This window comes from Scardinius erythrophthalmus (assembly GCF_964197995.2).
Source record: "Scardinius erythrophthalmus genome assembly, chromosome: 13".
NCBI lineage: Eukaryota > Metazoa > Chordata > Actinopteri > Cypriniformes > Leuciscidae > Scardinius > Scardinius erythrophthalmus.
The window spans coordinates 8,415,221-8,439,876 of record NC_138233.1 but is presented as its reverse complement, the minus strand read 5'-3'; the positions used below and the strand labels follow the sequence as shown (position 1 = coordinate 8,439,876).

Genomic DNA, 24,656 nt, shown 5'->3' with positions numbered 1-24,656 from the left:
GGATTGCTGTTGAAGAGATTGTTGATAAAATTGTTTGTTAATTGCAAAATTGAGATTCAAGTTCAAATTCAGGTTCAAACTGGGTCGTGTACCAGTGCTGTTCCCTTTATTTCTTTTAAATTTCCTATATTTCCTATATAAATTATCAAAATATTTTTTTAATTGTTTATTTTTATTTTTTATCATTATTATATGAGTCTCTTACGGTGTTAATGTACTGCATGGTTTCACTGAATCGCTCTATAAAACATTTAATTATCAAATTAAGATTTGTGAATATAAAAAATTTAATCTTTTTATAATTTCAAAACAAATAGTTTGTCATTGTCTGTGGAATAACTGGTGACGGATGTTTTTGAAGCCGTTAGGTGTCGCTGTTTGTGTTTAGTTCAGATTAACTCAGAGCCGTAGAAGAAGACGTGTGTGTCGTTCCTGTGTCTTCAGCCTCTCTCTTTCCGCACAGCAATAGTAGCATTTTTCAATCATGTCTATTGAAATAGAGTCAGCAGAGTAAGTAAATAAAATTGTGTGTTTCAAAACATTACATTAATGCATAATTGTGTAATTTAAACGAGCACCATTTTTGCAGGCTGATTTTTGCACCGTTTAGGTGTTGGGTTGTGTCTCTGGCTAACTGTGTTAGCATTATGAGGAGATTAGGTTTTGCACAAAGTTTATTTATGAAGTAATTTTTCTCTTTTATATTTTGGTATTTAAAGTATTGAAGCTCAGCCTGCTTAGTATTTTGTCCGGTTTTAGTAGAAAAACAGCTCTAGATTTCTCTGTTTTTAATTAGAAACAAACAGACCATATGCAATACCATTTGATTTATGCGATTTTAGAAGAGCTATTTAGTGTTATATTGTAGATATCATATGTGTATTTTTTGCAATATTACAATACAGTGATATGTTTAAAAAAAATATATATATATATATATATATATATATATATATATATATGAAGAGTTCAGATGCAAAAGCCTCTAAATGCCATCTGAAATTTTCTTCTAGAATGATAATTTTTCTCAAGCCTGTATATTTGAATTCAGTAATTTCACTTAAATTGAAATGAAAATTACCTATTCATTGTCATGTGAAATTTAAGTGAAATTACTGAATTTAAATATACAGGCTTGAGAAAAATGGTCATTCTAGAAGAAAATTTCAGATGGCATTTAGAGGCTTTTGCATCTGAACTCTTCACATATATATATATATATATATATATATATATATATATATATATATATATATATATATATATTTAATGTTATGTTTCTAGACATTGCTGTTTTATTTATTTATATTTTGGTGAAAGATTCCCCTTCACATATCAGTGTAAGCATTGCTTATGACTTTCCAGACAAAACCATTAGTTAATTCAACTCTCTGCGCTAATATATGCACACTTACTACTGTCTTTCAAAGTAACTCTTACTGAAATGCCTTTTTGTCGTGTTTCTCCAGCGTGATCCGTCTGATCATGCAGTACCTGAAGGAAAACAACTTGCATAAGACTTTAGTGACACTCCAGGAGGAGACGACAGTGTCCCTCAACACGGTGGACAGTATTGAGAGTTTTGTGGCCGATATCAATAGCGGTCACTGGGACACTGTACTTCAGGCTATACAGTCCCTCAAACTCCCTGACAAGACCCTCGTTGACCTTTACGAACAGGTGAGAGAAAATCAGGACTTTTATAAGTTTGGAACCTTGATTGATCAGTGAATAATTGGACACATCATAAGTATTTTTTTGGTCTTTTTACAGGTCGTTCTTGAGCTGATTGAGCTCCGAGAGCTGGGAGCTGCCAGATCTTTGTTGAGGCAGACGGACCCCATGATCATGCTCAAACAAACCCAACCTGAGCGATACATCCACCTGGAGAACCTTCTGGCTCGCTCATACTTTGACCCCAGAGAGGTGATGGATCTGAAACTATGCACTGAAAACACTGTCATGAGCTGTTCGTGTGAACGCACTTTGCTCTGAAACACGCAACAGACAATATAATCATTTAAGTAAATCACAGCCTTTTGCAATTTGTTAAATCACTGTCATATCAAGATTTTGATTTTAGGTCCTTTGACAGATAAAATCAGATAAAAACACAACATTAGAGAGCTTTTATATTATGATAATTGTAAAAATATTTTCAGTTCTTTATGAAACCGATGGGCCTCAGGCTTCTCTTCAGTACATTATAATATTGTCACTGTTGGGCAGAAACCTTGTATCTCCGTATTTCAATTTTTTTCATGACTCATTACTATTGTTCACCCTTTACGTTTTTCTGTGGGTTTTTGCAAATATCCAACCAATGAAAAGTATGAAAAAGAGCTTGTGACCCATTAGATCCTCGAACTGTCGGTAAAACCTTATAATTCCACCCAGCCTCTATTGTGAATGAAGTGCCGCATACATTTTGGACCGTTTCTGCTTTGCAATGCAAGAGTAAATAAGTACAGCAATTTTTTACTCAAGAAGCACTATATAATGTTTATGTATGTATATAAAATGCTAAAGATTTATGTATTTGAGGTGCGGAGAAGAGTGTTTTGATCATTTGTCATGTCACTCCCCACTTGTTGTTGAATTATAGCCAGTAATGTCTTAAATAGCCTGTGCATATAACTTTATTGTTAATAACATGAGATTTTGGCCAAATGACACACAGCTGAGCAGCCACTTAGCTACAATAAACTTTATAACCTGTAAGTTGATGAAAACATAATGTGATGCACTTACAGCCTCAGATACAGCCGTTCTTATGACAGAAAAAAAAAACAGGTCTGACATTCGCTGGTCAAAAAACAACACAGTATTTAATTATTTTTTAAAAATAGTGTTTTTTTTTTTTCTTCCTTTTCCTGAAAGTAGCAGTTTTGAACATACAAGGTTTCCACCTGACAGGAACAATAGTCACCTCCATTCTGGATGATTTGTGACCTGCTATGTTTATTTGTAGGCCTATCCTGACGGCAGCAGTAAGGAGAAGCGTAGAGCAGCCATAGCTCAGGCTCTCGCTGGTGAGGTCAGTGTGGTACCGCCGTCCCGTCTGATGGCTCTGCTTGGACAGGTGAGCAAAACCTCCCTTCATCATGTTACCGTACACTGATCTGAGAATTACACTTAAAAGAATAGTTTATATTACTTTATACCATGGTCTGGGTGAATACTCGATTCTGATTGGCTGCAGGGTGTCCATTAAAAAGTGATAATGTACACCTAGGAAAGGCGTCCCGTCAATTTGCCTGATGACCGTTCTAAATGATTGCGCTGGCTCAAACTCACTGATCAACTGCTGTGGTCGGGTCGCTGTGGCCACGTTGCTTGGCAACGCCTGTATACGGGAGATATTAAATAGTGCGCTCGACTTAATAAATAAAAACCCTCACGATTTTTACTCTAAAACACATTAAAGTATTATTAATTGATTAAATATTTCTTTCTTTCGTAAGTGACCATGGTATAAGCGGGTTAATGCCCTTCGAAGTGTCCATTGTCAAGTATTAATGGACTTCGGCAGAGGCAACCACCGTCGTCCATTAATACCTGATAATGGACACCTCATCGGGCATTAACCCTTACATATTTGATGGTAATTGTCTGTTTCTCTCTCTGAAGTCTCTGAAGTGGCAGCAGCATCAGGGTCTTCTGCCTCCTGGTATGACCATTGATTTGTTCAGAGGTAAAGCAGCTGTGAAGGATGTAGAGGAGGAGCGATTCCCCACACAGCTGGCCAGACACATCAAGGTACACTGACCAGCTTCTGTCCTCAACAGTGACAAAAGATGAATTTGTCTCTCACCTTTTTGTTTTGTTTTTTTGTAGTTTGGTCAGAAGTCTCATGTTGAGTGCTCGCGCTTCTCTCCTGATGGCCAGTATCTGGTCACTGGATCTGTGGACGGATTTATTGAAGTATGGAACTTCACTACTGGAAAAATCAGAAAGGTCTGTGAATCTACCCTGAGACTTTATTTATCTGCGTTTGTAATAACGGTTTATGTACATGTTTTTCATAATGGATTATGTGTCTCTGTTGGACAGGATCTGAAGTATCAGGCTCAGGATAACTTCATGATGATGGATGATGCAGTGCTGTGCATGGCTTTCAGTCGTGACACTGAGATGTTGGCCACAGGAGCCCAAGACGGCAAGATTAAGGTCTCGAACACACTTTATTGAAATCGTACAAATAAATAAAACCATCATTATAGGGTTAGTTCACCCAAAAATGAAAATTCTGTCATCAATTACTCACCCTCATGTCGTTCCAAACCCACAAGACTTTCAGTTGTCTTCAGAACACAAAGGAAGATATTTTTAATGAAATCTGACAGATTTCTGTCCGTCTATTGAAAGTCTGTTGACCCAAACCTCTAACTGTTCAAAATATTCATAAAGAGATTGTAAAATAGATCCATATGAATCTAATGGTTATCCAAGTCATCTTAAGAGACATGCTTGCTTGAAGCGAGACATTCTCGTGTTGCGCAACACGTTTGAGCTTCCGCAAGAACCTAATGAAGTTCATTCTAGTTGCGCAACACGTTTGAGCTTCTGCAAGAACCAATGAGGTTCATTCTCGTGTTGCGCAACACGTTTGAGCTTCCGCAAGAACCAATGAAGTTCATTCTAGTTGCGCAACACGTTTGAGCTTCTGCAAGAACCAATGAGGTTCATTCTTGTTTCACAGCACGTTTGAGCTTCAGCAAGAACCAATGAGGTTCATTCTCGTGTTACGCAGCACGTTTGAGCTTCTGTAAGAACCAATGAGGTTCATTCTTGTGTTTCACAGCATGTTTGAGCTTCAGCAAAAACCAAATGAGGTTCATTCTTGTGTTACGCAACACGTTTGAGCTTCTGCAAGAACCAATGAGGTTCATTCTCGTGTTACGCAACACGTTTGAGCTTCTGCAAGAACCAATGAGGTTCATTCTCGTGTTACGCAACACGTTTGAGCTTCTGCAAGAACCAATTCTGAGTATGATGAAAATGTAATTTGTTTTTACAGTAGCAATGTATTGATTATTTTGCTGTTTTTCCAGGTATGGAAGATTCAGAGTGGTCAGTGTCTGCGGCGGTTTGAGCGCGCTCACAGTAAAGGCGTCACCTGTCTCAGCTTCAGTAAAGACAGCACTCAGATTCTCTCCGCGTCCTTCGACCAGACTATCAGGTGGGGTGAGCACTGTCAGTGTTATCACTGTCCTCAGCTTTCACAAAAACCACAGCAAAATGAACTCGTTTGTTTCTGAATAGGATTCATGGGTTAAAATCAGGCAAGTCTTTGAAGGAGTTCAGAGGTCATACTTCATTTGTAAATGAAGCCACACTTACTCCTGACGGGCATCACGTCATTAGCGCCTCATCTGATGGAACTGTGAAGGTAATGTTGTTGAAATTATTACCTATTTAGTCAAGTCTTTTCTCAAGTCTCTCAAGTAAGATCTCATAAAATGTAAAGGTGAATATCTAACTTCTGGCTTTGTATTTCCTTTCTCCCAGATCTGGAACGTGAAGACCTCAGAATGCACCAGCACATTTAAGTCTCTAGGCACCTCTGCGGGAACAGACATCACTGTTAACAATGTCATCCAGCTCCCCAAAAACCCAGAGCATTTTGTTGTGTGTAACCGATCCAACACTGTTGTCATCATGAACATGCAAGGCCAGGTGAGGATGTCAAGACTCATGAATGTTATTGAAAAAGATGACAGAATTGAAATTATGTCCGTCTGTGCATTATGAATCTCTGAGAACTCTCCTTATGTTTTTTCCTGTTGCAGATTGTGAGGAGTTTCAGCTCTGGTAAGAGAGAGGGAGGTGATTTTGTGTGCTGTACTCTGTCTCCACGTGGCGAGTGGATCTACTGTGTCGGAGAGGACTTTGTGCTTTACTGTTTCAGCACAGTCACAGGCAAACTAGAGAGAACCTTGACCGTAAGCCCCCTTTCAGTCCATCTTTCTCTTCATTCATTCATAATTACAATAAAAATGATAATAATATTAGAATATTGGTTTCCAAAGGTATTGTTTTAAAATATTTAAAAAATCTTTTTACTTTTTTCATTTTAATCTTCCATCCCAAAATATATACATATATTTTTTAAAGTATAAAAAAAAAAAAAAAAAAAAAAAAATCATATTGAACATGCACAAAAGGATTTGTAGATGCTGATTATTTGATCTGTGTCTTGACAGGTTCATGAGAAGGATGTTATTGGCATTGCCCACCACCCACACCAGAATTTAATCTCCACATACAGTGAGGATGGGCTCCTCAAACTCTGGAAGCCATAACAACAGATGTGGCATGGAGATGCGGATCCTGATTAGATGGGGCGGGAGAATGCAATTAGAATACGTTGCCTATTTTTAACCCTTTTTGTGTATATACCTGTTTTTTTTAAGTGCAGTGGATAACTTTTTCATTTTTTTCTACAGTGTTAAATTTGGCTAATGGAATAATCTGTAATTTATAGTTACAAGTTTTTTTGATCCAGCAATAGATCATTTTCAATTGTTTTTTCTTGTCACTTTTTTCTCTGTCCATTAAAACATTTGACTGCAAGTAGTTGTATCTGTTGACTGTTGAAAAGCTAGAGATGTAGATTGTTTAAAAAAATAGCCTAACCAATATTTGCGATTAATCTCAAGTGACATTAAAATTTGTAATCATAAAAATATTTTTATGTTGAAATACACAAGGACAGCAATTTAAATATTTGATATTTTTAGTCAAATTTGTTTAATGTTTTTCTAAGTGCCATGAATGAAGGCCAGTATCATTGATTGCAATACTGAGAATTAGCAATTATAGCCATTCAACATTACAGGAAAATTATAAACCAGGTCTTCAGATTCATGCAAACTGATCAAATTTATTTTAACCCGATTAAAGTAACATTGGTCAGTTTAGAATAGATTATGGGGCTTGATAACAAAACATTAAAATAGATTTGTATTAATGATAAAAAAAATTATTTGCACGGATTCTTATACTGAATATATGTCTAATACTCTATATACCAAAAATAAGACCAAATATAATTGATTGTAAATGATGAATGATTATATTAAATAACTACAGCTATCCAATCAAGCTCACAAGACAAAAAACATTTTATAATCTTTAATTCATCCATAATATCCCATAAAACAATGCAAACATTTTATTTGAATAAAATACAATAATTAAAACAAAAAAAAGGCCTAAAGACACATGCAAACTATTTGAGAATGCTGAGTTTCCACTTGATGGTGTTTCTCATCTTGGGAGCAGTCAGGGCTTCTGTGTCTGAGGAGTGAAAAGGATAAGTGTAGATTTAAAACATGACATGAATGAAACATCCTCACTGAAAGTGCAGAGTTACTCTTTACCTTGCTGAGGCACAGCGGGTCTCTGCTGCTGAAATGATGCCGTAATGCTATTGGCTGTTGAGTTAGGACCCGTGAGCTGGAGAGAGAAGAAACATGATTCACAAGTGCAAAAAAAAAGTACATTTTAGACCACAATTCTAAGGGTCGGAGAGAAATGAGACAAGTAACTTTGAACAACATAGTAATAAATAGATTAAAATATAAATATTAAATGTAACATTCTTTGAGGGAAATCAGAATATTCCAATAACCTCAAGTTCCAAATAAAATAAAAGTTCCAATAACCTAAAAAAAAAAATTGTATTCAAACAATTACACAACAAACTAATTCTGAGCTAAGCTGTAAAAAAAAAAAAAAAAAGCTGTTAAGGAGAGCCTGTGTGTGACTCACTGGAGTTTGGCCCTGCTGCAGGTTCTCACTCCAGATCTCGGGAAGGGCCGCCTCCATGAGCTGCAGCAGGACACTGTAGTCTCTCTGCAGGCTGCTGGCCGGACCGTCAAACTGGAAGAGCACCAGAGCTTTCAGCAGGCTGTGAACTTCCTCTGCAGGGTCAGACAACAACAATCATCAGTGTGAATCACATGTTCTACACACACACACACACACACACACACACACACAGAATACAGCTTAATAATGAAAATGATCTTAAACATGTCAATTCTCTACAGTTTTAAAGATACAATGAGTCAAACTATGCCAAACTTAGCATTAAACTGTTACCCATACATTTGTTGATGCCTGATTTTACTTGAACAATTCACAATTCCTCACTGAACTTTAGTGTGAATGCTGGTTTTTTTTTTGTGTGTGTGTATGCATGTATGTATAACTACATATATGCGTAAGTATTACTTACAGTGGTTGACTTACAATAGTTTATGCCAGATTTTACTTGAACCATGCACATATATGCATGTATAATGTTTTTTTCTTCGGCTCACCTCTCATCTTATCTACAATGGTGATCATTTGAATAAGTGCGTTCAGGAGGGCGATGTCCTCAAATGGGCTTCCCTCCTTCAGACTGTGTTTCTTACCCTCTGCTTTCCTACGATTCTTAGACGACCTCCTGCGGACAAATGTCAATCTCTGCATCAGACTTTGCTTGACATTTGAGTTGCTGAAACATTTCCATCAGTGGTCTCAAACTCTATTGGAAGTTCCATGTAATCCTAAAGGCCTTGATTAACTGGTTCAGGTTTCTTTAATTAGGTTTGGGCAGAGTTTGAGACCACTGATTTAAGTGAAGTGGTAGCAGTGATGTCACTCACGATGAAATGCGAGAGTTGCTGCGGGAGTATTTTGAGCCAAGATGGCTGCCGGTCAGGACGCTGCTGGCCTCAGAGTAGAGTTCAGCATCTGCACAGTCAGCACCATCCTCATCTGAAATAGAACAGGAAGGGACTGTCAGTTAGCAACAGGAAATAGTTTAAAACCAAGTGTACTGATAGACATTGCATGTGACTAAGGAATATTAAGCATAGCGTTAGTTCTGGCAGGTCACCTTAGTCAAGCTCGCATCAGCTGACTCTCAGCTGATCCACGTCTACGTATAGAAATATGACGTCTATCACTTTATATAAGCTCCTTTATTCTGATGGTTCCAATCCAATCTGACTCCTGACCTATAATGCTGCCTGAATCAAAATCATACACTGTTCGTTCATTGGCCAGAGGAGACTCCCTCGACTAAGCCTGGGTTCTCCCAAGGTTTTTGGTTCCTTCCCACTGTCGCCTTTTTTCACCTTTATTGCCACTGGCTTTTGGCTTGCTTAGTTGGGGACATTAAATTTATCACGGTTTTCTCCAGAGCGGCTATATATATATAGGAGGGCGATAAAAAAGAACTATATGAAAATGACGATGAAAAATTAACTATAAATGTTCTATAAGAAAATGACAATGAAAAATGGGCGATGAAAGTGAACTATACCTTTAGTTCATTTATGAAATAAATGAACTAAATTAATAACTTTTTTACAACAAAATTAAACATCACTGAACTTAAGCTGGACTATGACACTATTTTCTTGTGGAAACAAAATTTGTTGCATTTTCGATGTTATCATTGTAAAACTGCTTTGAAACCATCTGTATTGTAAAAAGCGCTATATAAATAAATGTGACTTGACTTGAGTATTATCAGCAGCTATCGCGTTTCTCAGGAGCTTATTACCCTCCTCCCTCCCCAACTCCTCCTCTCGTGCAGTCAGTATTCGGCCTTCTGAGTGCCCTTTGAATCAGAATAAATTCTTGAATTATGTTGTCCTTAAAATTTTTAATTAATACATTCAATGAATTCATGTTGGTTCTGTTCTTCTGTTTACCCTCAGGGGGGTTATTTCTGCTCTGAACCAGAACCATACCACCAGACCCAAACAGAACCATACCGCCAATCCAAACTATATGCTAATGGTCAATCGTATTTGACGATAGTGGTCTTGACAGAAACATCATCAAAATATATGTACACTAACATTACAGCTCTTCATTAAAATATTTGATTAGATCAAACGTGAAATGGGTATAATTAAAACTTCTGTTTACCAAATAACTCAAGTCTGGCCTTGGCTTTAAGTTCTCGGACCACAGCAAGACGGTTTTTGTGGCGGATGAACAAAGTCTTCTGGGACTCCAGGAAGGACGTCTGATTACTGTGAGCTAAAGGCAAACCAAGAGTACAGTTGAGATGCAGCACAAAATATGATACAAAATAAACAGGTCAATGCCAAGACAAGTAAAACATGATGGTTTACCATCTAAAAGAGCTGACTTCAGATTTGTCTCAATGATGTCCTGTCTGTTGTACAAATAAATCTGAAATGAGAAATAAAAAATAAATTTAGTTATGATACATATAAATATAAAAGACTTGTAATGTATCAACCATACTCTTCAACAGTAGTGTACAGTATATAATTCATATATCGTACACTACTGAGTATGGTCGATACGATTTTTTAAAAGTCTTAAATTTGTTTTCTATTTGAATATGTTTTAAAATGTAATTTATTCCTGTGAGCAAAGCTGAATTTTCAGCATCATTACTCCAGTCTTCAGTGTCACATGATCCAGCGTCATGTTTCCATGTCAGCATTTATTTAAAATAAAAATATTTTGTAACATTATAAATGTCTTTAGTGATCAATTTAATGCATCCTTGCTGAATAAAACTAATTTCTAAAGTTATGAATTACTGACCCCAAACCTTTGAATGATAGGCATTTATGTAGTTCATTTATTATTTGATGGTATACAGTATGTTGTTAATTACAGCTATATAGAAAATCAAAGATTATTTATTCAGTTTAGCAACAATGCTGCAATCAGAATCAAGTAATCCAGTACAACAATAATAAATGTTAGGCATATTATTATGCCTAATAACACATCAAAGAATAGGCTCACCAATCTCAGCGCTTCTTCCCATGCAGATCCCTGTATCAGAGCGGATATCGCCTCCTCACAGTCCTGACAACACACAGACATTAGCACAGCACATTCTTAGAGAGCAGAGCTATGACGAATATGAAATATGCAGTGTACCTTAGCATACTGCTCCAAACACAGGGCGGCTTCTGTGTGCCTATTGGCCTCTAGAAGTTTCTCTGAAAACATCACACATACAAGATGGCTTACGGACATTCGTAATCTCAGTAGGAAACATAGATACATAACAGAAAGGTCTTACCTGCCAGGTCTCTGGCGAGCAGTGCCAGCTGTTCGGATGGCAGCGGGATGTGTGTTGCCACGGCGAGGGCATGCCTCCAGCTCGTACAGCTGACGAAGGCCTGCAGGGCACGGGCCGTCTCTCCACATCTCCATAGCAGAAGTCCCGCCTGCTCCGCCTGCTGCTGCTCAACTAGATGCTCTGCATAGGCCACGCTCAGGGTCTGATGACATCACAGGGGTCGAGGGTCAAGATCATGTTAGCATTGCTATTTTAAGTTAATTGATTAGTGAAAGTCACAGGGTTTCTGCTCTCCTGTTTCTGTCTGTGCGCAGCACAATCTCCGATCTCTGTGTGCGAGTGACGTGTGTGTGTGTGTGCTTCAATGAAAGCAGCACGGTGATTCAACTACCTGTGCATTAGGTTTCAATGCATACATTCCAGCCAATCAGAATAGAGTATTCAGACTAGTGTAACTTGTCACGATACTGGAATTTCCAACTTCGATACGATACCTTAAAAAAATATCGATATTCGATACCATTTTCGATACCACAGGGAACACTGCCAGATATACCGCCATACGGATAATTTGTTATTTTCTCAGAATTTCTGGATAAGTTGGGTACTTTTTTGTAATAGCTTACACACAGAACAGGGAGGCTTTATTTGAATCGTTGAACTACATTTACAAAAAAAATTGACAAAAAAAGTAAACAGTCAGTAATAACATAAGAACAAATAAACAAATTGCAAACAATATCACAAATAAATACAATAGAATAAAGAAACAAATGAAATAAACATGGCGTTAAGTTTTTCAGGTGGGTCTAACAGTAGTATTCAGGTAAGAAATACTACAAAAATGAAGTAATCATAATGCTTACAATTGTATTTACCTGAATACTTGGCAAGATGGGCATTTGACATAATTTTGTATGTATTTAAACGTTTAAGCGCAATAAACCATGAAAAAGAGGTCAATTTGGTACTCGCGAGCTGTTTGAGAGAGGCTTTATGTGCAAGCTTTATGTCCACTGTGGGAATGACTACAATTATGCGCAATGAGACGAGTGACAAGAAGCGGGTGTGTGTCAATTCGCCGTCGGAGACAAGAGAGAGTGAGAACATGCAGCTGTAACCTGTAGTGACACTGAAGACTGGAGTAATGATGCTGAAAATTCAGCTTTACATCATAAGAATAAATTACATTTTAAAATATATTCAGATAGAAGTTATTTTAAATTGTCATAATATTTAACAATATTACTGTTTTTTTGTGTGGTATTTTTAAACAAATAAATGCACCCTTGGTGAGCATAAGAGAATTTTTAACGATCTCAAACTTTTGAACGGCAGTGTATATGTATTATATATATATATTGGTGAGACAAACCTTGACTAACAGACTTCAGGGAAAAATAAAATGTACCAAATATAAAAATATGGACCATCTAAAAAACTTGCCTTGTATTGCTCACTGTCTGAAGGATAGAGCTCAAGAGCATCACTGTACAGTTTCTGATCTTTCACCAAGTTTAACAACTCTGTGAAGTGTTCTTCATCTGGAAAACATGAGGTAGAACAGGAGAAATAAACATGGAGACAACAGTGAATATTTGGTGTTGTATTCACAAGGCCCTTACCACACTTGCTGAGGTGATGTAAGGCCTTCTTGTATCTCTTGAGGTGTTTATCGATGGTGTAGCGCTGGTAGTTTGGCTCCAGGGTTTTCAGCATGTTCAGGAAGGGCAGGTACTCTTTAGGGTCCTACATGTTTGAGAAGAAGCCTATAAACCACTGCAAAACAGCGTCTACAACAGACATGTGCCGAAACTAGAACTAGATCTCATCATCAAAAACGCTGGAAGTGCCTGTTGTGTTGCATCATTTTATAATATAAAATGTAATATAAAATTATATAATATGATACATTATAGGAATACAAATATGTATTTATATATTATTATTATTATATTATATATTATTTATTAATTAAATTGTACTAGTTCATTTTATAATATAAAATAATGCAATATAATACAAATATGTAAAATGGCTGCTTATATATGAAATTATACATTTTATTCATTATGTTTACAGAATTGTATTTGTTCTTTTCTATTATATAAATATTATATGGCTTCTGATATATAATCTAAAACATAATATTGTATTATCATAGACTATAATATAGTGAAATGATTAATTGTATTCATTATGTATTTACATAATTGAATTTGTTCTTATAATATAAAATAATGTAATGTAGTAATACAAATATTTGAAATGGCTGCTTATTTGTGAAAAGGTGAATCTTATTCATTATGTATTTAAAGAATTGCATTTGTTCATTTTACAATATAATAAAAAATATAACAAGATATAATATAATATGTACTAAGAGTTGAGATTTATCAGAGTGGGAATCTTCTGACTGACCTTCTGAGATTTTTCAGCCACCATGAGCACTAGGTCAAAATCGTAGGTGCCGAGGGAATGCTCATACAGCTCGTTTACATTGACGAGGAAGAGGAGATACTTCAGAGCTTCCTCTGCGCTCACGCTGTTGGAGCCGCTGGGGGGGTTCACTAGGCACAAAAGCACACAGATGTAACCGACTCAAGCCCAGTAAACAAACATGTCTGATTATGTGTCTATTGAGGCTCACCTCGTAACTCATGGACCTTCTGTAGAGCGATTTCCAGTTCTGGTGTAGTTTTTCTCACGTGTGATGTAAGAATACATAAATAATATCTGTATATAGATTAAAGCATGTCAGAAGAGGAAGAAAAGGGCTTGGCGTACACCGGTAATCTAAAAAAGCAAGTAGAAGGGCTATACTATACTTCCTGAAATTTATTTAAACATATGTATCATTTATAACAGAGGAACTGACTTCTGTGGGTCGAGGGTCTCCATTGTGGACCGGAAGGCATCACAGACGATGTCCACCTTCTTTCCTGAAGCTGTACTGGAGGCTGAGCGTGAAGGACTCGGGTACATTGTTGTGGTGGTGTCTTCCTCTCTATGAATGACAAAATACTTAAATTAATAGATAAATCATGAAAACACCAACAGAGATTTAATCAATGCCTTTGCATTAAATACTTACTTAAGTTCAGTGAGGAACAGGTTGATGTGGTTGATGGAGTCAATCTGTTTCAGGAACATCTCAATGTTGTCAAGAAACACCTGTGAGAGGATTCATGGGATGGAGGTGGACGGCAGTGGTGTTATTCATTTAGTACTATTCTCTGAAAGGAAATGCAATCCATGGTGTAGAAGAATGCATTTAGATGTTACTGTTAAAGGAAATGAAATCAGAGTGAGGTCACTCACAGAGGGATTGTGGTCATAAATGAGGTTGAGGTTGATCCTCAGCTTCCTCATACTCTCGAAAGCATCTTTAAATCTGAGACTGAAACAAACAACACATTAAAATGATTCAAATCAATTCAATCCAGATTCACTTTATTTTTTATTTTTTTAATAGAAAATAAAGAAATGTAGAATAAGAAATGTCAAATAAAATATATTTACATTTTAAAATAAAAATGAAATGAATTTTTCGATGTGGAAATACAAATATTTTTTAAAAAGATCAGTATGCTTTTTGTTTACATAGCACTGTCTGAAGTTTTTGTAAATGTAAAATACCCATCAAGCCATTTTCTGAGCTGAGAAAGTACAAGAGCCCGATGATGGATGGTTTCCAGGTTCCCTCGTGGCATCTAAAAAGCAACAACGAAAAATATATATCGTCACCTTCCTAAAATAATTGCCCAAGTAATTTTTTCAGGTTTCTCAGAAAACACAAAAAACTGAAAAATAACTTCTGAGGTTGAGTAGATTTTCATTCTTCTTGATGCAGCTGCCATCATGAGAAGCTTGTACAATTGTTTAAGTCTCATTGTCTTTTGACTTTTTGATACAGTGTAATGAAGCATGTTTGTATTGTTTATATTCGGTGTATATTTTATGTGGTACGTTGTAAGTGTGTGTCGCAGTGACTGCAGCCCAAGACAAATTTCCCCCCTGGGGGACATTAAAGTATATTTTATCTTTTTTTATCTTTATCTTTAGGCAAAATAAAACGGCCTAAGTCACACTCTTGACATAGGCCATTATACTACAGGGGTAGAATTGCATGATCTGTTCAACTGAGGATGTGGGCGATTTTACCAGAGGTGGCCTGCATCATGAGGAAACGACTTAGGCAATTATTTTAGGAAGGTGACGATATATAAACACACACCACCAAATATTCTGAAATAAATAACCACAAATTCAGTACAAATAGACTTTTTTTGGAGATAATGTAAATGGTGCTTGCCTATGAAAAACACCCCAATACCAGGATGCTGCTGCTTTTTAATTTTTCTTTATTCATTTATGAAGCCACATTGCCACAATAAACGTTATTGTTGCATATTGTATTGATATATTACAACGCTATTATATTTTGTGCAGGGAATTAGCTTATTTTGTGGTAAATAAAAAAGCCTGACAATGTCACTGCTAAATACCTATGAATATTGTGGTATTCCACCATGTTTCTCACTGACAAGTATCTATGACTTATTTACGGTATTTATGTGATTTCAACTCGTAAATACAATCTTTTCAACGTGACTTGAACGCACCATATGTCATTCTGATGCTTGGATGTGGCTCAGATCCCAATTAAAACATTTTTCCTAGAAAGATATTTACTTAATCACTTTCTGTTCACCTGCAGTATGAGTCGGGTGTCCTGGGGAACCACAGAAACAATACGAGAGCCTCGTTCCACCTTTCTTACAGTCTCATCATTCTGATTGGCGTCTGAGCTCAGAGCTGACTGCAGACCTATGCAGAGACACCAATAACATCAGACATGTATATTTACATTTATATATACACCTATATTTAGATAAAACACTGATCAAAAGTTTTGGGGTCTAATTTAATGCTTTTATTCATCAAAGACGCATTAAATTGATCAAAAGTGACAGTAAAGACATCTATAATGCTACCAAACATTTATATTTTTAAATGATTCTCAAACTTTGAACAGTAGTGTATATTTATATGAAATATATTTACATATTTAATGTCTTTGATGCATTCACATGTACCTTTAACAGAGAGCGTGCTGATGTTGAGACAGTGGCACATATGAGAGTGTGTGGTGAGCAAGAGGAAGTCATCATAAACTACAAATGAAGATATATTGGAAGCCACCTGTAGAAGAGAAACTCTAATGAGCATAACAGCCAAGATTTTGTCACTAACACAACAAATGTAATGTAATTTATATCCTTGTTCTCATTTTTGGGGTCCTCACACCTACCAGTGATTCACCGATATAGAGCTGTGATCTCTCAGTGAGGCCTATCAAGTATTCCTATTAAAAGACAAATTCATATGAAGCATTTATTGTAATTTGAGGGCAAAGCATGACCGAATACTCAGTTCTGTCTGGAGAATATATATTTACTTCTCCGCTGAGGGAACACAGTGCCGTCTGAACACAAGGCCGGGGGAAGTTGATGGTATTACCAGTTGAATCCTTCCATTCTGTTAAACTGAGCTCTGAAGAGTCTGTATGGAATATTCTAGCATTAATATCCTTTATATATGTCATTAGTCATTTTTAGATTGCATACATAAAAAAATTCAATAAAAAAAATTACAATTAATGACCTGACTGACCCATAAGAAGTTTCCGGATCTGTCCATCTTCAAGTTGCAGGGCCACAGTGCCATTTCTGAGGCTGTGGCACAAGCTGATCACATGACCATCCACAGGAACTTCTGACCTGAGAAATGACCAACACCAAGAATGTAAGAAAAAGAGACACTGCCAAAAGTGCAGAGTTTAAAAAATTCACAAGTTTGAACAATTCTCAGCCCCTGAGCTCATGTCTATGCTCGTTAGATCAGTCTGTCTTTGTGTGAGCTGCACTAAATACAACTGTGAACAAGACCGGAGGAGTTCGTTATTTTAGCGGCAGTACCTGATCTCCAGTGTGCCCTTGGGGTCCTGGCTGTCTGATGGGGTCAGTTTCAGCAGGCGTGTCAAGCACACTCCGTGGGCCACAGCCAAAAACAAATCTTCACTCAACCACAGCAGCAAGCGCAGCGTTAGAGGTTCCCCATGATCCACGGCGACCCTGAACACACATCTGCATTAGCACACCGAATACAGGCTGCATGTCATAGTCACACAGTAGTGCTCAATCAATCTGCTTGCCTGACTGAGAAAATGACAAAACTTAAAACTCTACACAAGCACATGTCTCTGAGAAAACAGTGAAAATTAGTTTTTTTTGCTCTGAAAGGTTTTCACATAAATTGTTTTTTATTAGAGCTGCATTAAAATATACATTAAATGCTATATATTTTGCACCACCATTCATCAAAACAATGTTTTAAAGAAAAAAATAATTGTATTCAACAAAGAACGCATTCAATTGATAAAATGTGACAGTTCTTTTGAACTGTCTATTAATTAAAGAATTCATTAAAGAATTTTTTCACAAAAACATTAAGCAGGGAAAGTTTTTTAACAGTGATAATAATAATAAATGTTTCTTCAGCACCAAATCAGCATATAAAAATGATTTTTGAAGGATCATGTGACACTGAAGACTGGAGTAATGATGCTGAAATTTCAGCTTTGCATCACTAAATTACATTGTAAAATGTATTAAAATAGAAATTATTATTTATTTTAGTTGTAATTTTAAATTGTATGTTTTCTGTATGTTCAACCAAATAAAGGCAGCTTTGTTGAGCATGTTGTAGAAAAATTGATATTTGACTTTTTTCATTAACTTTCTTAGCCATTGTGTGGTTTTAAGCATTCGTTTCTCTTCTGGAATTTATGTATGTTTGTACACGTGACATAAGCAAGACACACACAGTAAGACAAATGTGTAAGAACCTTTAACTCTTTAGGTATGGAAGATAATTTAGCCATGGGGGGTTAGATGGGTCATTCTATTCTAAATCAGCTAAGATGTAGCCATGCTGGGTGAGTGGAAAACTACAGAGAAAAGACCTTGAAGAAGGAGTATAAGAAGGGAATTTCCCGGGCTGGGTGTCAGGTCTTGCTCACGTCACGGGGTAGCTGCTGTGATTTTGTGACTAAGCCTCTTGCAAGAGAATAAATATCTTTTAAAACACAATTTGATTCTTGGTGTCTCTTATGCAGTGATGATGATTGTTTAATTATTGTTTTTGCCAAAACAAGCATAAGAGACTTTCAAAATCTTCTTTTTTTAATCTTACCAACCCCAAAATTTTACAGCTACATAGAAATAAAAGACGATCAAAAATATTCCTTATTCAGTGGCATCTTGTTTAATTGGAGAAACTCAAAATCATCCTGTACCTGAATGTCTTTCTTAAGACTAATGGTGCTGAGATGACTTTAAAGCCAAGAACCTTGGGTACACCTCCATTTTCAACTCCACCACCTGAATACAGGACACACAAGTGAATAAATCCTACATAACATGATATTGACGTTTTAAATTCTGATAAAAGTTTCAAATTCGAGTGTGACTATCTAACCTTCCCCGTATACATAAATATGCCCATCGGCTGTGAGAGCTGCGAGCTCATTGGTCCTCTGGGCTTGAGAATGGAAAGTGACCAAGTTGACAGGAACAGGAAGTTGAAGTTCAAACGCACACATAGGTGGAGGGATCACACACTGGCGGAATGTTGTCACCAGAATTTTATCTGCAAAACACATGTTAGTTAAACACTGAAACCATTTCAATCATCAATTGATAAAATGCCTTATTTACAACACAAATGAGAAATAGTGCATTGTTTACAACATTTCAGAGATTCATCAATTATTCAAGAGTTGGACAATGGCCACGCCTACCTCCATCAATCACTGCCACATTGGCGTTGTCATGGGAATCATTGCCATGGCTGCGCTGAGTGCTCCAGCCCCAGTCGTAGGTGTAGCTGGCCCATCCTCGAGTCAGGAGGTGGAGACGCAAGGGCTTCTCCGGATCCCAACACACACACGCCGGAGCCCTGAGGGGCTCATTGCCAAAATGCAAACTCTGCTTCAGATACCAGTGATAATTCCCAACAGTCCACAGCTGAACTGTGAAAGAAATAGGTCAGAGGTTTAAAACAAAAGCCCTAACCTTGATAATGAGTATCATCACCAGGACTTAATCATTTTTTGGGGGGGGGGGGGGGGGGGGGGGGGTTAGGTGTGATTTTCCTGCTGAAAAAAATTGATTGCGATTTAAAAAATAAATAAATATCTAGGTATGCAGTGCTTGTTTTTTAGGGCTGCACAATTTGGCCAAAATCTTGTGATTATATCAATATAATAAAGAAACAATACAACAATATAAAATTAATAATAATAATTATTATTATTGAATATGTAAATAAAAACAAAACAAGAAATATAATATAAAAAAACTTCTATAATATGTTATTGTAAAATAAAAAAACGGTATTTAAAAAAATATTATTATAATAATAATTTTATATTACGTTACAAAACCAATAGTTATGGACATCTGACTCTTGTTAAAGGGATACTTCACCTCTGAGAAGATGAATGTGTATTTAAAATAGGTCATTTAAGTAGAAGAAATGTGAAGAAATTTTTTAATTTGGAGCTTTCTAGACTGAGAAAAGCCAGAAAATGTATTTTTGGCTTATGTGGATGAAAGACAACAACTCCCAGAATGCACTTGCTTCGCTGCCTTAGGAGGCCACGCCTACCGGTAAGAGTGCGCAGTTGTAAACAACAAAGCTAGCCTACGTGATGAGTTTGCGAGGGATTTAGAGATCGTCCAAAATGTCCGGGATTCGGCTTTTGCGTTCTACAGTCGCCATTCATCATGTTTACTGTGGCGAGCAGGACGAGGCTGACGGCCGCGGGAGAACAGCGCGAGGCCGGTGGCATTACTGAGACGCGCCGGGTCTCGCATCTCTCACGGAGGAGCGGGAATTTTTCTTAGCAATGGTAAAACGCACATCAACCGATCACTTGTTTAGCGTTCATGTAAACACTACATTCAAATTCACCAATCGTAATGAATTCAGTTAGATTGAAAGGTGTGCATGTAAACAATGAATGGCGACCGCAGAAAGCAAAAGCTGAATCCCGGACATTTTGAACGATCTCGTCCGCCGGACAAGTCCGGGAAAAGGAGGATGGTTACTTACTCAGCTTTCTCCTACTATTCAGCTTTCTCCACAGAAAAAGAGCCTGCAAGCTTAGCTTCCAAAGAAAGACGGCTGACACTGTGTGTACATTCTGAGTGAGATCCCACCCTCTATGGGCGGGCTAAAAACATGCGGAACAACGCCTTCTACTGGCTGTAGTCTTTAGCCTCTGTCCAGAAAATCCTCCGATGACGCAAAATGACGATTTTTGCGTCATCGGAGGATTTTTTCCAGACAAAAAATACATAAATCTCTCCTCTCAGGGGGATATGAGGGTGGAAAGCATGGTAATTCGAAAATACTACAGGTTTTCTACTAATACAAAGCTTAATGCTAAATCCTGAAGTAACCCTTTAATAAGCTCTTATAACAAGTATGGGAAGATTGGTTGGAACATGTTTTCCCAAATGCATGCAAAAGAGACTCAAAAGTGACGATGTGAGAATGAAAACACTGGCGGATAATGAGTAACATGAAAAACAGCACATATATTTATTTAATTACATCGGTCTTTGTGATTTGATAATTGCACGAAGCCATATTGCGATTTCGGTTTTATTTTGATTAATCATGCAGCCCTAATCAGCACCACTGATTATTACTCACCCCATCACTGAATATGCAAAGCAGTTTGATTTGCATCTTACTGTATGTGTTGGGATGGTTGATCTCTCCAGGCTTCAAGTCTTCCATCCAAACCCCTAGTACAGTAGAGTCACTGTTCCAAAGCAGCTCCTTCACCTGAAAAACACAGACCATTTTTATATCTATTCCCCATGATTTAAAGCTTGAATCTTTAAAAAAAAAAAATCATATAGAGAGGAGTTTGGTGTTGTCAAAAGTACCGACTTCAGTGGCCAATCAGAGATATATATTTTGAGCGTGTGAACACAATGTCTAATCAGAGGTGTTTAAGAACCTGTTTAACAACGCTCAAAATGCTAGAGGGAAGTCAAATTTCAAAACACAAAGTCGGTACTTTTGACAACACTAGAGGAGTTAATATCTACCTTGACCTGGTCCTTTCCAAAAGGCAGTGTAAAATCTCCATGCATCAGTCCGTTCTTTTCCATAAACACCACGCTGTGTTTGTTAGGGTGTCGCTGTGTGGAAGCGATCAGGCTGCCAGAGGGTCTACAAGAAAAATATACTTCAATATTAACAGCACTTTAATTGATAATGATAAGGCAGAGAGAAACGGAAATGACGGGTAAAAGGGTAATAATTTTACTTTCTGTAAATAGTTTTGAAAGTTAAAAGACGTTCAGGATGTCTTACTTCCAGCAGAGAGGGTGTTCCAGACCGTTAACGACCTCGCTGGTGGCCTGCAGGACACATTCTCGGTTCCAGATACGAACTTTTCGAGCACCTGAAACAAAAATGCAGCTATATTTTAACAGTCGCAAACTTTTTTATGAAACAACAACAACCGTAAAAAGGGAAATTCTCACCAGCCTTGGGACAAACAGCACTGACGGCAAAGAACTGCCCATCGCCTCGCCAAGTGACCCTTGGCTTCCTGTCGTCCCACGGCAGGGCAGGCTGCACTTCCTGTGAAAGTGGATCAGAACTAGGTGAGAAGGAGGATCATATTATGAAGGATCATAAGGAGCATACTTGCAGGCTGCATTGGGTTGGTTTGGTAAAGTAGAACAATACTAAACAGAACAAAAACTTACTGCTGCTTTCCGTTGGGCGGCCTGCTTGCCCTCAGAGCCATGAAACTGAGTCTCCTTCTTCCCCCAACCAACTGTGATGAACTTATCTGATGCACAGAAGCAAAATAACCAATCAGGCACTATATCTGCTCATATGCAGTGAACACAAGTCACCTGCATGAAAGCATGATATTCACGGTTAGGAATCAAAAATCGATTCCAATTCTAGAATTGGATACTTAAAGTCCGCGTGAACCGGAAGTTGCAAACGACTTTTCTCCAGTGTTGTGACGTATTTCCCAGTGAAAAGGAATATTGAACAGAGGGCAGGGTTTTACTCTAGCGCTCCTCCTCTCCATCTCTGCTCATAACAGACTAACGGTCTGAGGGGAGTGGTTAAGCGTTTCCCAACCCAAGCCGTCAAACCTACATCATCAGAGAAGGAACGCCATTCCAGACCGGAAGTAACTTTTCAGACTTTGATTGAAGATTACGACAGCAAACTATTTTTTTCTGTGACTTGCACGGATTAATTTTTCACCACAAGACTAGTAATATGCGCTAACAAAGTAAATAGGGTCAATTTTGATTTCAGTTGGACTTTAAGGTCAGGAATTGGACCCTTGTTATAAAATAAAATTTTGATTCCTCTTATTGATTCCTTTGTGTGCATTTTAATGACTTGAAACCATTCAAGCGCAAGAAGACCAATGCACTGTTTACATCCAAAGCGCACACAAATAAAGTCATGTGCAAGAACATCACACGCTGTTTTCACATCCAAAATTAGGAATCGATAAGAAGAATCGGAATTGAGATAGTCAACATTTAAACGATAACGCAATCCTAATGATACTGGGCGTTAAATAAAAACTTTTATTAGCTATACCTTCGCCAAAGTCATCCTGATTGATTACAACCTCCGTTATTGGCTCAAAGTCCTTGGTCATCATGATAATGGTCTCCTGACCTGATATGCCATATAAGACACAAATGGACATAATGCAAAATGTCATTATCATGCACTTCTAAACAGAACTAATTGAGTTACACAGAAATTTGATGAGAGTTAGGGTTATTATAGTTAACTAAAACCATAGTTAACATTGTAGTATTTCAATGATTCTAAAATAACATTGCTAGAGATACAGACCTGTGGTCAGAGTCACCAACTCCTGGTCTGGGCTCCAAGTCATCCCGGTTAGACCACTGTCCACACTGCCAACACACTCCAACTGTGAGAGAGAAATTGTTAAAGCACACATGATTTATAAAATCTTTTTTTTTAATGTAAGAGCATTAAGATCAAATTAATGATCACCTGACTGGTGTTGAGGTTGCAGAGAATGACATCACCACTGGCAGTGGCCACACACACTGACTCCTGATCTGGCAGATCTTGTATTGCCACTACAAGCCCACTACCATCCTCTGGGAGATAGTCATCTGTCGTCAGTGAAACCTCTTTATAAACCTATGAAAGCACATTATACAGATTAATGTATAGCTATTTGGTACTAGACACTAAGTCAGGGGTTTGAACCCATATGGAAACTTAAATTTAATCTAGAAATACCTCTCCGGTCCGTGGGTCGTACTCTGTGATGGCAAGTTCGGAGGCCACCAGCACTGTTCCATCCTCGCTTCTGATGGTGAAACACTGCGGGGATCCCGGGATAGGAAGATCCACACATCTGAAGCGCTGCAGCAGGCTGAGGTTTCTCATTTTGGATGGATGCTTTCAACAAGATGAGATCTGAAACAATAGTTTATTTTTTGTATTACTGATTGATTTAATTTGATAACATGAAATGTTCTAGCATGACATAGTGGAAAATGCACTGCATGTATCCACATCAACTTCATGACGTGCATCCTGGGATGCTTTTAAAACACATTCCTATTTATGCTAGAGATTTGTTGGTCACTTTACTAACAAAATAAAGTCTGTCCAAACTTTTGACTGGTACTGTATACCATGTTAAGTGATTACTATATTCATGTTACAAGGTAACTCGAGACATGTGTCTAAAAAAACACGTTATTGTCATGGTGCAAATACAATATATGGTTGTATCATAATTTCTCAATGCAGTGTCAATAAATTTGATGAAATAGATATGTTTAAATAGATAACAGGCTCTTATTTACCCAATAAATAACGGATTTTAATTTGAGAATCATTTATAGGACTATAAAATGTAAAGTAAACGTCTGTCTTTATTATGGCACACAACCAAGTCAGCGTATGTCTAAAAGAAGTTACACTTACCTTGTTGTATTATCTATTCTTTCTATATGAGGTAAATTAACATTTGTAGAATATCAATGCACAACACACGCACGTTGTTGTCAGTGCAGTTTCTGACATCGTAGAAAAAGTGTCGCTGTGCGGTGAGATGAACAGATGCGCGCACTAGCGGCGTGGAGGAAACAGTGTCAGATGTCAGATCAATTTCCATGAATCGGTTCTTTTGAACTGTGCTCTTCAAAGAATCATTTAAAAAAACAATCCAGCGATTCGATTTAGTGTAATAAAATATGGGTGCAATTTCATGACTCCTTGGTCAGTTTGTTGAAGCCATGATTAATCTTTGAAATGTAGTTGCCATTTACATTATTAAACAATACTAAAATTAATTTATTTATTTTGGCTGCAAACGCATTGCATCATGTGTGTGTTTGTGAATAAATATTGATAAAACTGTCATTCATTCAAGGCGTAGATATAAATGCTC

The 24,656-nt window shown here is 37.3% G+C and overlaps 2 protein-coding genes across 2 annotated transcripts; one reads left to right on the top strand and one right to left on the bottom strand.

Annotated features, from left to right (window-relative positions):
• The first annotated feature begins 341 nt into the window (after positions 1-341).
• smu1a (SMU1 DNA replication regulator and spliceosomal factor a) lies at positions 342-7,184 on the top strand. Its single transcript, XM_081383574.1, has 12 exons — positions 342-510; positions 1,470-1,680; positions 1,774-1,926; positions 2,972-3,082; positions 3,631-3,759; positions 3,838-3,957; positions 4,054-4,170; positions 5,055-5,182; positions 5,266-5,392; positions 5,512-5,679; positions 5,793-5,945; positions 6,207-7,184. The coding sequence occupies exons 1-12, from the start codon at positions 485-487 to the stop codon at positions 6,303-6,305; spliced, it is 1,542 nt and encodes a 513-aa protein (XP_081239700.1). The 5' UTR covers positions 342-484; the 3' UTR covers positions 6,306-7,184.
• elp1 (elongator acetyltransferase complex subunit 1) lies at positions 7,123-24,324 on the bottom strand. The gene is made up of 37 exons (XM_081383573.1): positions 24,191-24,324; positions 23,495-23,674; positions 23,240-23,392; positions 23,072-23,153; positions 22,808-22,888; positions 21,940-22,025; positions 21,712-21,811; positions 21,539-21,629; positions 21,271-21,394; positions 20,908-21,001; positions 18,945-19,175; positions 18,623-18,793; positions 18,441-18,525; positions 17,062-17,217; positions 16,757-16,863; positions 16,542-16,645; positions 16,395-16,448; positions 16,180-16,285; positions 15,795-15,910; positions 14,720-14,793; positions 14,402-14,480; positions 14,175-14,254; positions 13,959-14,087; positions 13,731-13,816; positions 13,502-13,650; positions 12,706-12,829; positions 12,527-12,624; positions 11,081-11,282; positions 10,936-10,997; positions 10,798-10,860; positions 10,146-10,206; positions 9,937-10,050; positions 8,661-8,772; positions 8,331-8,458; positions 7,777-7,928; positions 7,386-7,461; positions 7,123-7,302 (listed from the first exon to the last, which is right to left on the bottom strand). The coding sequence occupies exons 2-37, from the start codon at positions 23,642-23,644 to the stop codon at positions 7,235-7,237; spliced, it is 3,948 nt and encodes a 1,315-aa protein (XP_081239699.1). The 5' UTR covers positions 23,645-23,674; positions 24,191-24,324; the 3' UTR covers positions 7,123-7,234.
• Between the last annotated feature and the right edge of the window lie 332 nt (positions 24,325-24,656).

Coding starts and splice junctions, on each gene's coding strand:
- smu1a (XM_081383574.1), top strand. CDS start 485: ATGTCTATTGAAATAGAGTCAGCAGA. Junction 3,760..3,837: donor AGCTGGCCAGACACATCAAG/GTACACTGACCA, acceptor GTTTTTTTGTAG/TTTGGTCAGAAGTCTCATGT. Junction 5,946..6,206: donor AACTAGAGAGAACCTTGACC/GTAAGCCCCCTT, acceptor GTGTCTTGACAG/GTTCATGAGAAGGATGTTAT.
- elp1 (XM_081383573.1), bottom strand. CDS start 23,644: ATGAGAAACCTCAGCCTGCTGCAGCGCTTCAGATGTGTGGATCTTCCT. Junction 21,395..21,538: donor GAACACCCTCTCTGCTGGAA/GTAAGACATCCT, acceptor TTTTTCTTGTAG/ACCCTCTGGCAGCCTGATCG. Junction 8,773..9,936: donor GGCCAGACTTGAGTTATTTG/GTAAACAGAAGT, acceptor GTTCTATTTCAG/ATGAGGATGGTGCTGACTGT.